The 16,645-nt window shown below is 37.2% G+C and overlaps 1 protein-coding gene across 3 annotated transcripts in view; it reads left to right on the forward strand.

Moving 5' to 3' along the window:
• The window catches only part of LSAMP (limbic system associated membrane protein), a 660,813-nt gene that overhangs the window by 415,410 nt on the left and 228,758 nt on the right, over positions 1-16,645 (forward strand). For all 3 annotated transcript variants that reach the window (XM_059164016.1, XM_059164017.1, XM_059164018.1), the window contains exon 3: positions 13,908-14,033. In XM_059164016.1, the coding sequence (XP_059019999.1) occupies positions 13,908-14,033 (126 nt within the window). The remainder of the gene's footprint in view (positions 1-13,907; positions 14,034-16,645) is intronic.

Genomic DNA, 16,645 nt, shown 5'->3' on the forward strand with positions numbered 1-16,645 from the left:
AAAATGGAGATCTAACTCATATTCATCAACTCCAGGATTTGTTTTTTATATTTCCTTCTTCCCACAAATGCTGCATACCTACTTACCTCTGTGGAATTTTCTAAGCCTACTTAGAATGACAAAAAGTATGCTGTTTCTCCTTAGCTGTATTTAACATTTGCAATAATTACTGTATTTTCTACCATTACATATAATTTTTGAAAAATTATAATTGGCATGAATGTATTAATTAATTCACGGTGGTGACTCCGTTTAGAAGGAAATAATGTGAGTACTCCACATTCAATTCATAATGGTTCATAGTAAGCTTAGCACAAGGACAATGTAAAAAAAAGAAATTCTAAAAACCTCCTGTCAATCCTATTCTTTGTCTAGATTTTCTCTCTTCTGGGCCCTTGAGCAGAGGCAGGAAACAACTTTTATTATTTTCATTGTATTCAAGGCATGCTTTAGTTCACCCTGGTTGGTTTCTATTAGAATCTACCTCCTTCCCTACACACAAAGAACACTATATGCCTTAAGCAACTAAAAAAAATAGAATTTAGGCTAGTAATGTGGGCATGAAATGTTTAAGTTTAAGGGATTCTTACAAGCACCATAGTGATTTCTACATATATCTGATTCCCAAAATGGAATGAAGAAATAAGATGAACAGAAAATCATTTAAAAAAACGTTAGAGTAAGTGTTCTTTTTATTTTTGTGGTAACCTTTTATTGGCACTGTTGTTAAAACCATAAAAAGTGGCTGATCTAAATCATAATTTTTATTGTTTTATCTTCTCCTCACCTCTGGCTATGCCTAGCACAGTGTCTATGCATGTTATACGTTCTCAGTAAATTTGTATTATTTCTAAACATAATAGATGTAAGATTAGTGTCTGAACCCTTTAAACTTCTGTTCTATTAACTTATTGTTTATTTCTCTCTGATTTAGAATTCTGTCCTTGTTGGGGGCACCTGGCTCAGTCGGATGAGCATGAAACTCTCAGGGTTGTGAGTTTGAAGCCCATATTGGGGGCAGAAATTACTAAAAAATTTTTAAAATAAAAACCTTAAAATTCTGTCCTCTCTCTCTCTCTTTCTTTCTTTTTTTTTTTAATATTTTTATTTGTTCATTTATTTGACAGAGAGAGAGATCACAGGTAGGCAGAGAGGCAGGCAGAGAGAAAGAGGGAGAAACAGGCTCCCCGCTGAGCAGAGAGCCTGATGCAGGGCTCAATCCCAGGACCCTAAGATCATGACCTGAGCTGAAGACAAAGGTTTAACCCACTGAGCCACCCAGGCGCCCTTCTGTCCTCTCTTACTATAAGGACTTGTCTATAATATTCTCTTAGTAACTAAGGAATTCAACCATGGGGTCTAGGTAACTTTTTCTTTTTTTTTTTTTTTAAGAAAACTAATGGAACACAGAAAAAATAAATTGTTTGGGCTACCCATAATGTATTTTGTAGCTTTTAGGATATGTCATGTTTTAGGGCTAAATCTTTACAGGCTCTTCATGGAATAAGGAGTAGGTTTTTAGTAGATGGCAGGAATACAGCCTGAATTTTCATATACTCTTAAGAATAATACTGAACAACCCCCTTAAACATAAAAAAAAAATAAAAAATTCAGTGTTGAGTGCAAAGAAGAAAAGATGCACTTCCCTTTTCTCTGCTAAAGTCTGTAGGTACCATTTCTGGGCCCTTGGAATTCACCCAGTTGCTATTTGCTACCTACCCTAGGTAGCCTGGTATTTTTGAGTTTCCCTCTGCTCAGTACCCCCACTTCTGCCAGATAGCAAAACCATCTGCTGCTTTAGATGGTATCTAAAGACTATTCCGTAAGTACCAGAAATGATACAGCTATTTTGCCTAGGTAAAGGGAAGATAGCAGATATATTCCTCCCATCTATTGATCAAATCAGCTTCTGGATGTTTTCCCAGATTGGCAAAAACCAATATCCAAACAGCTGCAATAAAGGTCTGGGAATAGGAGACTTTGGAGAAGCTACTGACTTGTTGAGTAACTGCAGCCTCAGTGAACTGAGTCAGGATAGTTCCATTTGCTCTTATTTAGCAAGGCAATGACCCATACATGAGAACAGCCATTTGACATCCCACAGAGTATACATATTGCTGAAGCAGCAATAACGGATGCCCTTAGCTGGTCATGAATGCAAATGCTGGTGCCTGAATAATCTGTCCCCTTTCTAAACCAGCCCACACGTTTAGATGCCAGGGTAATTCTGAACGTTTAGTAAGTACAGAAAAATTCCAATTGAATGTACTTTCTTTGTAGGTAGACGGGGGGCCTCAGTCAGATGCAGATATCCATGCCACACATGTCACGCGAAGTACACATCCGCCATGGTGTGGAGTAGAAGGGAGCTCATGGCATTTCTTTGTACCATGGCTACTGTGTTTGAGTCATTGAGAACAGTCTGACCCAAATTAACCCTCCTTTGTAATGTTGGCTACTGTCTGAAAAAGTCTGTAGGGAGTGTTCTTATGTTAAATCTGACTATCTGAGATGGTGCCAGGAACCCATAGGGCCACTTGAGAATGTGATAATGTAAGATTCAAAGGTCAAAGAGGATGTCTTACCCAGCTTGCACCTTTGGCCAGCACAGTAAAATGCCAGCTGCAGCTCAGAGGACTATGTTAAGTGAGGCTTCAAGCACTAACCCAGTTACATGTATAATTCAGAAATTGCTCCTTTCTGATTACAAAAGGATGGCTTTTTCTTGACTGTACGTTGCTTCAATATGTCATTTTCATGAGCTGCCTCGCTCCTGTTTTTCTGACTGTACCACATTACCGCTCATATGGCACTTGGCTTTGTTTTATATACACGTTTTCTCTTTTCCCCTAAATTGTTAGCGGATTATCTCTAGTTTCCTTAAGTTACTTTGTTCATCATCTAATGCATGCATAAGTGCAGCATTTGTAATCACTCCTGGCAAAGAAATTTGAGTAACTGATATGTATAATGAGTTTCTTCTACTTTCAGATTCATCTGACACTCAAAGAATCTATAGTTTCCATATTTTCCCTACCCACCCATGAAATTGGTGTTTAGAAGGAATCCTGTTCCTGGAGGGTGCTCCTTTTCACATACCTACTTCAGAGACAGGTGTTTCTGGCTTTATAAATGGATTCTTTTAAGAGTGAGAACTAAGGGCGCCTGGGTGGCTCAGTGGGTTAAGCCGCTGCCTTCGGCTCAGGTCATGATCCCGGGGTTCTGGGATCGAGTCCCGCATCGGGCTCTCTGCTCAGCGGGGAGCCTGCTTCCTCCTCTCTCTCTCTCTGCCTGCCTCTCTGCCTACTTGTGATCTCTCTTTGTCAAATAAATAAATAAAATCTTTAAAAAAAAAAAAAAAGAGTGAGAACTAATACTAGCAGAAAAGAAATGATCATTGGTGGTTTTTTTTATTCGAGTTTATTCAGAGTTAAGGCTGCAGAGACTGAAATTATAGTCACAAAGCACCTAGAAACCTCTTTTGCCTAGGAGAACAACAAATGAAGGACCTCCCTTTACTGAGTCTTACATTACAAATTATGTAATGGTGATCACATTTTGTTTGAAGAACTTTTCCTTGGGAGCCCAACAGTTAAACTTCTAAAACTTATTTCATGTATGATTGTACATTCCTGCATCTTTGTGTCACTTTTTAATATTGGTATAAGATGTCTAGACTTTGACTAAAGGGCTGAACATATTGGCATAGCCCTGTCCATTAGTAGAACTGGATACATATCTCTGGGTGATTTTTTTGTTAATGCCAATATTAACGATTAATTATGAATTATAGTAATTACCTAACCTTCTGACAATAATGGCGTCTACAAAAATATCACCGTAATGCCATTAGCCATAGAAATGCATGAACTATTTTATGTTTTTTTAGGAAAAGTTAAGCCAACAGTGCTTTATTAGCTGGTTTTAACATGTAATAAATAATAGCTATACTTAGAGAACCCCTTCCAGTTTACATGAATTATTTTATTTGACTTTAATAGAAATCCTGTAATATTATTATTAACTTTGCATATACTTTCAATTAGATGAAGAAACTAAGTCTCAGGGAGATTTAAATAATTTGTCTCTAATTTGTCCATCTATTCATTCAAAATTTGTTAAACACCTACAGTGTAACTTGATGAGGACAATTCAAAAGCAAATATCAGAGAATATGTGGTTGCCTGGTGAGCCAGTGTCAAGGTAGGATCAATATTCCCAGCTCTCAAACTAGTATACTGTGCTATATTCTCCAGTCCTATCATCCATTCCAGAAACTATTACACCATGTGGCAAAGCATGCTTCATTGGTGTTCTCAGAAGCAAAATGCTATATTAGATGGATGTTTGATGTTTCATAAGATGGCAGTATGTGTTATATTGTATATTTCTGTTCTTCATCTTGAATTCTTGGATCATGCTTATTTAACCCAAGGGCTGCCTGAAAACATCCTGTAGATTTCTAAACCCAACTCTTACACAGACATGAATCTATAATTTTCCAGTCTGTTACATGTGCAAAAGCTAGGGTTTAAGTTTGTCTAGCCACACCAAAGAGAGGTGAGAAGCAGGAAGTGACAGTGTTGTGTTTTGTTTTTTTTTAAAAGATTTTATTTATTTGAAAGACAGAGATCACGAGTAGGCAGAGAGGAAGGCAGAGAGAGGGGGAAGCAGGCTCCCCGCCGAGCAGAGAGCCCGATGTGATGTGGGGCTCCATCCCAGGACTCTGAGATCATGATCTGAGCTGAAGGCAGAGGCCCAACCCACTGAGCCACCCAGGCGCCTCCAGTGTTGTGGTTTTAAGGGCCCCTCACTACCACACACCTAGCAATACCAGCATCTTGCCCAAACTTTGAATAAATGTAACTAATGAGACCAATTTATTAATAATTTGTGTGATTAGGAATAACATTTTGAGTTGAGTACAAGCTATAGCTGCTAATTATTTGAGGTTAGAGAAGTGAGCCAACTAACCACTTTTCTCCCTTACTCTGGAACTAATTTATTGTCCTTCTGCTGGCCAGTCAGTTGAGGACTCCAGATAAAGGTATTTAAACATTCTCAGCTTTTTTTAAAAAATTATTTTTAAAGCAATGTGTGCTGACAGATAAGAACCAATGCTAGACATGCAGCTAAGTTGGTTTTGTGGAAACCCAAAAGAATACCTAAGCATAGATGACAATTTACCTTAATGAAAAAGTTCCTCTTCAATTTTTTCCCTTATTATGCCTACTTCCCAATTTGTACCAATTAGGATTCTTTGGTTTAAACAACAGAAAATGACTGGCTAATCTGATGTAAAAAGAAGGCAATTCTTTGGAAGAATATGGAATAGCTCAAAGAACCAAAGGAAAAGCAGAAAATACTGCCTTCAAAGTACAGAGGCCATGCATCCTTAGGGAGGCAAGTTGCAGACACTAGTGAAAAATAATAGTCCTTTCAGGTGGCTGTCCTTTCATGAAAGTATTAGCTAACTATTGTGGTTGAACAAACCACTCCAAAATTCAGGGGCATAAAACAATAGTTATTTTTTATTTCTCACAAGTGTGCAAGTCAGCAGATCCAGGCTTGGCTTCATTACAGGTGGCTCTGTTCTCTGCATTGTCAGATTTACTTATATCTGTCAGATTTATTTAAAAATACAGGATGCCCAGTTAAATTTATTGTTTTCATAACAAATAATTTTTTAGTATAGGTATGTCTCATGCAATGTTTGGAACATGCTATACTAAAAAAGTATTTGTTGTTTATCTAAAATTCATATTTGACATGTTTGGCAATCCTATTTGCCATCTTCCTTCCTCTTTCTCTTGGGACCAACAGGCTCAGCTGGTCATATTCTTTTCATGCAAATGGCAGAGGCACAAGACCAAGTGGGTCCAATTGTGCCAACACTTCTCAAGACTCTGCTTGTATTCCCTATGCTTATATTCTTGGCCAAACCAAGTAACATGGTCCAGGGATGGAAAAGCATGAACCACCCACTGAAGGAGGGCATGGGCATGGCAAAAGGTGTGGCTACCGGAAAGAGTAGAGAATTGGGGCCATTAACACAGACTCCCACTGGTTGAATCAGTTTTGACCTCTCTTGAGTCATTCCCTATAAAAAACAGGTTCCAGGGAGGGAAAGCCCAAGTAGCCCATCTTGGGTCCCTCTCCGAATCCTTGGCCAAGGGAGAATAGGTCACTTGATTGATGGACCCAACAAACCAGTAGCAGTGGGTGAGAGGCATCATCCCCAAAGGAAAACCAGAGTTGTCTTTCCAGACAGAAGATAGCATAGATTTGGGCAGGTAAAATAATATATGCCCACTCCATTTTTGTCCCTGACATTGCCTGCATTTCCATTTTTGGTCAAACATAAGAGATGTTAGCCTTATATAAAAGAGAAGGAAGGCGTAGGAACCTAGAGAACTGTAAAAATATGTGCAGGCAGGTCTAGGTTCCCACAGGCCAGGGCAGCCTCTACAGGTCTGGTGGAGAGAGTGGGTAAAGGAATTAAAAGAGGGGCACCTGGGTGGCTCAGTGGGTTAAAGCCTCTGCCTTCTGCTCAGGTCATGATCCCAAGGTCCTAGGATCGAGCCCTGTATTGGGCTGTCTGCTCAGCAGGGAGCCTGCTTCCCTTCCTCTCTCTCTGCCTGCCTCTATGCCTACTTGTGATCTCTATCTGTCAAATAAATAAATAAATAAAATCTTTTAAAAAATAAAATAAAATAAGGAATTAAAAGAAGGATGAGGAGGGGCAATAAAAGCATCAATGGCAGAGGCAGATTGACTGTGTCATAATCCTACTTACTGCTACTTCATTGCACAGCTGAAGGAAGCCATGTATACACGTATACCTGGATGTTAGCATTATTTTAGAAGCTGTCATTGAATTTGCATTGCATGGACAAAATGTACATTCTTTAACGCAGAATTTATGTGGGTTTCAATGAAAGAATATCACCTAGTTAGTAGTTCAGATTTAAAAATCACAACTATGGGGCGCCTGGGTGGCTCAGTGGGTTAAGCCGCTGCCTTCCGCTCAGGTCATGATCTCAGGGTCCTGGGATGGAGTCCCACATTGGGCTCTCTGCTCAGCAGGGAACCCGCTTCCCTCTCTCTCTCTGCCTGCCTCTCCATCTACTTGTGATTTCTCTCTGTCAAATAAATAAATAAAATCTTTAAAAAAAAAATAAAAAAATAAAAATAAAAATAAAATCACAACTACTAGGTGTGGCATATTCATTTTGGTTTGTTTCCCCCACCCCCCAGTGGGAACCTTAAGAATTCTGTTGAATAATGAATTTTACTAGTGTTCTCAAAAAGGGGTATCTACATTATGTTTTTCACTCAACATTTTTAGGAAGTGTTCATCTAATAAGCAATTGATTTTGGGACTAGCAACACATAGTAATAGTGTGGTGTCCAAAAGATTAATGACATATTTTAAAGTATTTTGATACAATTACTTGGAAAGGGAAGTAAGGTTTCTATTTATGTATTTCCCAGAAATACTGCTCTGACCAGGATGGTAGAGCTATGTACCATAATTCTGAACACCAAAATAATGTATACATTTTATATAATTTAAGCAGTCCTACTGGGGAAATTGACTAAAACATCATGAGGGGGAAAAAAAACTATTTGTTGCCATAAATAAATTTCAGATGATTTAAAGAGTGCAACTTAAAAAAAAAAAAAAAAAAGCATTGAAAGAAAAAGAAGAAATAGTCATAAGTATTTAACTGATTTTATGTTAGGAAAGTATCTTCTATGCACAAAAGCAATGGAAGAAATTATTCAAAAAGTCAACAAAATAATTGAAAACTTGGGGCGCCTGGGTGGCTCAGTGGGTTAAAGCCTCTGCTTTCGGCTCAGGTCATGATCTCAGGGACCTTGGGATCTAGCCCCACATCGGGCTCTCTGCTTCAGCGGGGAGCCTGCTTCCTCCTCTCTCTCTCTGCCTGCATCTCTCCTGTTTGTGATCTCTGTCTGTCAAATAAATAAAAATCTTTAAAAAAAAAAATTGAAAACTTTGGGGCATCTGGGTAGCTTGGTGGTTAAATTGTCTGCCTTCGACTCAGGTCATGATGCCAGCATCCTGGGATCCAGCCCCACATCGGGCTCCCTGCTCAGCGGGAAGCCTGCTTCTCCCTTTCCCGCTTCCCCTGCTTGTCTCTCATTGTCTCATTGTCTCTCTCTCTCTCTGTCAAATAAATAAATAAAACCTTTAAAAAGAATTTAAAACTTCTACATAATAAAAATGGTCATAAAATTAAGAAGTTAGGAACAAATTGGGGAAATTGTAAATCATGTGACAACAAAAGGTCAAATCCCTAAGGTATAAGAAGCTCTCATTAATCAGTAAGAAAAACAAAATAATCCAGACAAATTGGAGAGATCGCTAAAACTGAATAGGTTGTAAACATCAAATAAATGGCATTACATTTAGGAAAATAGAATAAGGCACACTAATATCCCCTGAATAAAAATTACTAGGCAATACTCCAGAAGAAAAGAAAATATCCAGAATATGTGATGATCCATGACCATAAATCAGGATTACAGTGGTTTTGATAAGTAAACAACTTATGTTTACTAATGCAAATAAGATTATCTTATTAAAAGTATTTCCAATAGTCATCCTTACTGAGAATTAAAATAGAGCAAAAACCCTATTTGGAACCACTATTGCAAAAGTGAATATGATCTAGAGGAGGAATTAAGTTTGGGGGATCTATAAACCTTAAGTTTTGATACTAGCTTTATAATTACTTAGCTGTGTGATTTCTACCCATATTGGGCCTATGTCTACATCTGTAAAATGGCAATAATGAGAATACTTTTTTACTTCCCAGAATCTTTATAAAGATTTTATGAGGTAATAGAATAAAAACCTTGTGTTGCCCCTTTCATGTTATATTACCAGTGACAGTGTAAATGTAGACTGTGTGAATTGCTGTAGGAAACTAGGAACCATTAAACCATTAAACTGAAAAAAAAAATACAAAAACTGTATGGATGTATTATGTACATACATACAAGTATGTACGAATGACTCCTTGTAGAAAAAAAAAAAAAGTCAAACTCTGAAAGTGTCTATAATTCAGGAAGTTGAACACGAAGTTTATCTTTCTTCCTATGTTTCTAATCTACACAAATATCTCTCCGCCCATGGTTAGTTTTTTTAATAATAATTAAGAGCTAAAAAAATTGGGAGTGAACAAGATGGTTAGAGGGGTAGCTAAAGAAATATTGACAAAAGCTGTGTTTTACAGGTTCAAAATAAAAGTTTGCTCCTTTCTGACAAAAACTCAATGGGACAACTTCCTTGAACTCAGAAGATTTGAGGCAGGGGAGTAGGGGTGGTGGCTGATTTTCACTGATTTCTTCTTTCAAGCATTCTGTGAGCAACCTGCCTGTTCCAAGTGCTATGGTCTGTAAGATTCATTGGTCAAGGATACAAACCATAAGACACTCAATCTCAGGAAATAAACTGAGGGTTGCTGGGGAAGGGGAAGGATAGGGTACCTGGGTTATGGACATTGGGGAGGGTATCTGCTGGTGAGTGCTGTGAATTGTGTAAGACTGATGATTCACAGACCTACACCCTTGAAGCAAATAATACATTATATGTTAATTTTTTAAAAAAGGTAACAAAGGCCCTCTCATCTGCCTTCTTCCATTTAGTGACAAGCACAAGTAAGTAATCTAGCAATGACCACTCAAGGCTGTGGTGAAGAAATAGAGGGCTCATTGTGGGAACACACGAGGGATGCTTCACCCAATCTGAAGTCAGGAATGGGGTCAGGGTGGGGTTAGGTTTGAGGGTGGGAAATGACAGGATAGTCTTTCTGGAAAAAGTGAGAAAACAGCCCCACAAGCTGAAACCTGAAGGGAGAAAAGGGCTGACCACATGAAGGGTTGGAAAAAGAATATTCCATGTAGAAAAAATTGTGTGTTAAATACCTGGGAGTAAACAAGCATAGTATCTTCCAGGAACCAAATGTTGTTTGATCTGATTAGATGATACAATAAAAAGGGATAGGACATATGACTAAAAATGTAACCAGGGGCCAATCATGAGTGGTGTATTAATTCATATTGAGAAGTTTGAATTTTTTCTTGAGGGCAGTGAAATTAATCAGGGAATATTATACTCACGTTTGCAATTTAGGGGGAAAAAATCTTCTTATTGTAGTGTAATGAATGAATGACAGTGAGCCTGAGGAAAGGAACGCTAGAGGCAAAGAAATTCATTGTAATGCACTTGCAGTATTCAGGCCAAAAAAAGAAATGCTTATGGCGGATGGGAGTAGGATTTGGGAATAATGAATGAAACTGAGAGAGATTTAAAAGGTATAAACCACAGAATTTGGGAACCTTTTTACATGGGAGAAGTAAAGGAGAGAGAGCAGTCAAGGGAGATAACTTTCCTCTTTTACCTGGGCAACTGTTTGCATGATGATGCCATTCCCTGAGATAGTGAACAAGACTACAAGTGTTCTGTGGGAAGGAAGATGATGATTTCTGTTCTGAGTATGTCGAATCTTGAGTATCTGTGAGGAATCTGACAAAAATGTAGAAGAGTTGATTGGAAAATAGGTGGTAAAAGTCATGAAAAAAATCTGAGCTGCAAATACTGATTTGGGAGTTATCAATAATAGAACCTTAACTTCTAATGCTAGAGAGTAGATGAGGTCATTCACGGTGAATGATATGAAGGAAGAGGACAGTGATCAACATTTCAGAAATATAGATATTTAAGGAATAGGTCAAAGTAAGTCTAAAAGTTAAACTGGGAAGGCTGGCCAGAGGGGTAAGACAAAATAAACAGTCAAATTTGGCATCTTAGAAACCAAGAAAAGAAAGGAATGGAAGAAGGAAGACGTAATCAACAGAGTCAAACACTTCAGAGGAAAATTAGATAATAACAAAATTGCTCACAGGACCTAGAAACAATATGGTTCAAATTGATGAGCTTCCTGAAAGCAGTTTCTTGAGGGGTTAAGGAGAAATCCAGATTGCACCAAACGCTGAAGTGTGAATGGAAGATGTGACGTAGAACAATTCCTTCAAGAAATTTGGAAACAAAGAGTTTGAAAGTAAGAGGATAACATGGAAGTTAGGGAAGGATTTATTTCTAGAACAAATGATGGCATCAGATATAAATGTTGTAGGAAGAAACTGGTACAAAGTATAAGGATGTAGAAGATAGACAATGGAATGAAAATATTGACCCAGAGGAGGGTGAAATATAATGTCTCTATGAGTAAATTTCTGACTATTGAACACAAACACTGAATATCTAGTATCTGAGATCCAGGACCTAGGTATATTGTCCTTAATTAAAAGAAACAATATGGTTTCATATGGACTGCATAGGCTTGCATTCAGTTATTCTATTTTATTCTTAACTTTATCATCACCTGTGAATGTAACACTGAACAAGTGGTTCAACTTGCATGACACACAAAAGGAAAGTCCTTAGATTTATATTCCTCTTATAAAAAGAGGTAATTATGAGTAAATTTTATCATACATAATAATTCACTGGGAACTTGAACACCAGAGATCCTTTCTGTTTTGCAAATTTGCATGTTTTCACATTAGAAATACAAAGTCTCCCCCTGTGCACATTTTTTTAAGTCCAAACACATCTGTATTTCTCCTTTGTATTCTGTGGCCTGTCTTGCAATTCAGAATTAACTACAAACTGAGTAATATGAGCTCTTATAATTATTACATAGTTTCCTGTTGCAGATTTTAGATTATTGAGGAAGATGCCTAAGATGTCTAAATCTTATTCTTGAACACGGCCATAGATTTCTAATTTATTGTAGTTTTTTGGAAACTGGCTTATTCAGCTAGGAATTAAAAATGATGAATATTAAACAACAAAACAATTGGACATTCAGGAGCCCTGAATTCTAAGTCCAGCCATATTTCATGATGGGATTGACCTTGACAAGCCATTATATATCTCTGTGCCTCATCTTCTTCCTTAAAAAATGGGTATAACTTTTTAGGTCCTCAATGTAAAAGCCTGGGAGTCAGTGTGCGAAAATGAGAAAAAGACCCATAACCCCAGTAGATAAAAAGGAACTAGAAACCTTATAGATAGATAGCACTAAATAACAGGAATCAACCACATTCCATTTCTGCCACTGGGTTTGATTTAGAATTACTGGTTTCTACCCACAAGGTCTGTAAGATGTCATTGTAAAAGTAATGCTACTGTCAAGAGTCCTTCTCTCACTTCCTCCTTCCTCCACTCAGACCTGGTCAGTTGCCCAAGTACCATCCGTGTCACCTAACAGAGATCTTCAGGGATCACATGGTTGTCAGACAGCTGTCTCTACAGGCAAAAAAATGTTCCCATGTTACTCATCACTACAGGGCAGAAAGAATGAGAAAAAAAAATAAGTCTTTTATTATTGAACTCCTTTATGCTGTCTTGTTCACCTCTCTCCCCCGATACATACTTGCTCAGGAATAGCTTAAGCAACTAAGATCTAAAACCAAAAAAAAAAAAAAAGAGGAAAATCACAGTCAAACCATAAACTCTGCTATTTGTAATCAGTGCATAACCTCTGTGATGAAATCTGTGAGTAATTCACTTTCCACTTAAGCCTACCAATATGAGATCTAATGTTGCCACCCTGAACACTAATGAAGGAAGTCAGGCGGCAGTACAGCTAGCCCTCAGGGACTCATTTCTCACACCACCAAAAAGTAATTTCCATCATTTTCAGCCATCTGGTATCCTGGATTGTGAAGATGAAGTTTCACTGAAGTATTGCTGAAGAGTGTGGGCCCTGGAGTCTCCTTGGATTTGAATCTCTTTTCTGCCTCTCACGTAGTTCCATCTATACCTCGGATTCCCACCTGTAAATAAATCCTCGTAGGATATCATTTCTTCGTGATAAGGAGTTACTGATATAATACTTATAAAGTACTCTACATAGGACCTTACATATAGTAAGTGTCCAAATTTAGCCATTATTAAATTGTTAATAATAGTGGCAGTAAGGGGCACCTGGGTGGCTCACTAGGTTAAGCAACCAACTCTTGGTTTTGGCTCAGGTCATGATCTCAGGGTCATAAGATTGAGCCCCACAGGGGGCTTCCTCTTCAGTGGAAAGTCTGCTTGTGATTCTCTCTGCTCCTCCCTCTCCCCGTCTTTCTGTTCCTCCTCCTGCTCATGCACTCACTCCCTCTTTCTCAAGTAAATAAGAAAATAAATATTTTTAAAAATAATAATAGTGGCTAAAGCATTAGGAGTAATATTACTTTTGTAATGTCTGTGACATAGGCCTTATTAATTCAGTTTCTAGGCTCTAAATTGTGTCATCCAGTCTGTTACATAGCAAGGTGATATTTAGAGACTTTCTACTAGGATTCCCTGATGGCTGCCTTACGTGGCTAGATTAATAGTAAACAAGTATTACCATATCTTAAGAACACAACTATGCAACTCATACTAAATAACATTTTTTTCCTGACATTTGGAGAAAAGATTGGACAATATTCATTTTATATACATAGGAAAATAAATATAAATGCCATGTAGTGATAAGAAAAATTTATTAATATGTTTAAATGTGCAGATAAGGATAATATCCAGATAAGGATTATTCTAATGAGAAAAGAGCTAAGACACTTTTATTATACTCCTCTGTGAACTTCCTACACTACCTGGTCTTATTGGAGAGATTCTCCTTATAGTAAGACCCATGCTTTTCTTCTGCCAAATCACTAAGGGGGTCTTAAAGCAGCCTGGCTTCTTAACAAAAAACTTCAAATGGTTTAAGTCATAAAAGCATTTAGCTCAGATTTGCTATATCCAATGGCATGGACCAATGCTGCAAAGCTGGTTTTACAGGCATGGCTACATGTTCCATTTGCTTTTGTCTTTACAGTTCCACCAAAGATCTCCAACATCTCTTCGGATGTCACTGTGAATGAGGGCAGCAATGTAACCCTGGTCTGCATGGCCAATGGCCGTCCTGAACCTGTGATCACCTGGAGACACCTTACGCCAACTGGTAAGCAACCATCTACTCTTCAAAATACTACATATCATTTAAGATATCCTCATGCTTCTAAGATCCCATTGGATCAGAAAGACAAGCATGTATCTGGTTATTAAAACACTAATACAACTGCAACATAAGACTTACTTTGGTCCTCCCTGGTCTTTGCCAATGGGTTCATCTTATAAAATGCACAACCATTTCTTACTTCATTTTCAATAGAACATCACCTCCAAGCAACAAATATAGAAGAGTTAAATGCATTAAATGACCTAGTATTATGTCTAAAATGTATGACAGTTCTGTGCTTAAGCAAGTCTTGGGGCAGTATGTTAAATGAATTAAATTTACCTAGCTCTTTGTATTTGTTTGTTTGTTTGTTTTGCTTTGCTTTTTAACTATAGCTTCCTAATATGTCACACCTTGTGAAGAAACTTTCAGGATTAATGCAAAATTGTTAGTGACTTCTAATGTCTTGTCCTTGGCATCTGGCTCTGGGAGGGGGTTGCATCAGGCATGGACTAAGCTGCATGAGCTCATGATGGGTCCTTAACTATTGATGCAAATTCAGTAAAAGTCAGAAAAACTTTTTCCAGAAAGGTCTTCTGCATCCTCCCCTCCCCCTTCCCAGCACGGACACCATAACTGAATTCTCAGGCCCTGATGCTTTTTGAACTTCATTTAAATATTCTATCAAATTACGAGGGTCAACTTCCTACATACTCTCCTGCTCTACAGATTACATTTTCTTATAAGCAACACCATGCTTTTACAAATGACATAGTCTTTGTAGAAAAGGGCCTGCTATTTGATTTCTCAGAAAGAGGGGCTATGAATCAATTACTCTTATAAAATGTAATTTATTTTGGTAGATAGCCCTCAAATTTTAATTGATTTATATCTAATATTATCTTAAAATTACCTTATAAAAGGATTTAGAGATTTGATTAACACCATATAGCCAATTTGGAATGAACACCATATAAAATTGTTGTGCAAAGTGAGACATACATGGAAGCTATCCTGGGGTATTTCAAAAAGCCAGGGTAGTGTTTTCTTGAAGCATCTTTGAAATCTGTATTTCGTTGTTGAGAATAGGGGCCTTCAGGTCATGTTAGCTCTCAAATTAATTTTTCAGGTAATTTTGTACCAGCCTATGGAATGGTCTCTCATTTACTCTTATTAAAGCATTCTATTTTCTTAAGAGAGTGTCACTCAGAACCCATCCTAATTGTTAATGCATGCAACTTGTCATTTATTGACAGTATATAAAAGCAATAAATGAGGCACTTATTTAGAATATCAGCCTCAAATTCATTTCCTCTCAGAGCCATTTTATACTTCACATGGAAAAAAATGCATATGGAAGGCTGTCTGAAGTGTGAATCTCTGGATATCACACACCTTTCCCATGGGTTAAATTAAACATCCAGCACACATTCTGCCTGGATGGAATTATATTATCCCCCAATCCCATACCACCTATTCCTTTCCAGTGTAGGATCGTTTTTACTGAATGACTATTTGGTATAAAAGCTATTGGCCCATATTTAAAGATGTTATAAAAATATCTTTTAAAATCATTGCATTTACTATAATGTTGTTTTGAGAGATTATTACTTTTATTCCAGTTTCCTTTTGAAAATGCCCTTTGAGGAAATTCCCCTTCGTTTTCAGTATTTCTAGTGCCTTTTTTTACTCAGTGGTTTGTTTTTTTATGCATAAACTCAGTGAATTTTTACAAATGATTATGAGTCCATGGAATTGACTATTACTAACCTTAGAGCCAAATTTATTGCCCATTTATAAAAGAATATAGGAAATCATTTATAAAGCACACGTTAATAAACAGATTTTAAACAAAACCTGGGATTTTATGGCATCAAATTCATAAAGAGACTATGCTCTTGCTTTCCTCTTGTTTTCTTACCATTATTTTTTATATTGTCTCACCTTTTATAATTAATTTAAACATCTATATAAATATATTATAACCTCATTTCTTTTTGTGGAGCAAGTAGTAGAGAGAAGAAGGAAAGAAGGGAGAAAGATAGATTATATTCAACTTATAAACAAGGAATGAATTAAATTAATAAAAAGACTTTCTCTTGGTATACTCACCAATACTATTAACTATTAAGTAGTTGAGTTTTTAAGAATTTTTATTATTATTTTTTTATTTTCAGGGGGAAATGTTATTCATGACCTGAACCCAAAGATACATGCTTTTTATCCTTTGGGATAAAAAGAAAAATAATGAGAAAATAATGAGATATCATCAGAAAAATAATGAGATAGAATCAGAGTTTTTTTAAGAGTTTTCCAGGCTGGGCTCTGGAAGAGTACATCTTCACAGTTAACTCTAGTAAACTCTTTAATAATAGTGAATATCTGATTTGAATCCTGACTAACCTGGTATCCATGGTGTTTAAAAAACAGCAATAGACCATATCTTCCAGAATAAAGGTAACATTTACATACATTCAGAGAATGCTGGACACTTCAAAATCAACTTGAAAAATCAGTGTACTCAGAGGGATTTCCAATAGTAAGGCCAGGGTTCTGCAAACTACAGTGTGTGGGCCAAATCCTGCTTGTCCCACTTTTGTACTGCATATAGGCTA

The sequence above is a fragment of the Mustela lutreola genome, chromosome 2 (genome assembly GCF_030435805.1).
Source record: "Mustela lutreola isolate mMusLut2 chromosome 2, mMusLut2.pri, whole genome shotgun sequence".
NCBI lineage: Eukaryota > Metazoa > Chordata > Mammalia > Carnivora > Mustelidae > Mustela > Mustela lutreola.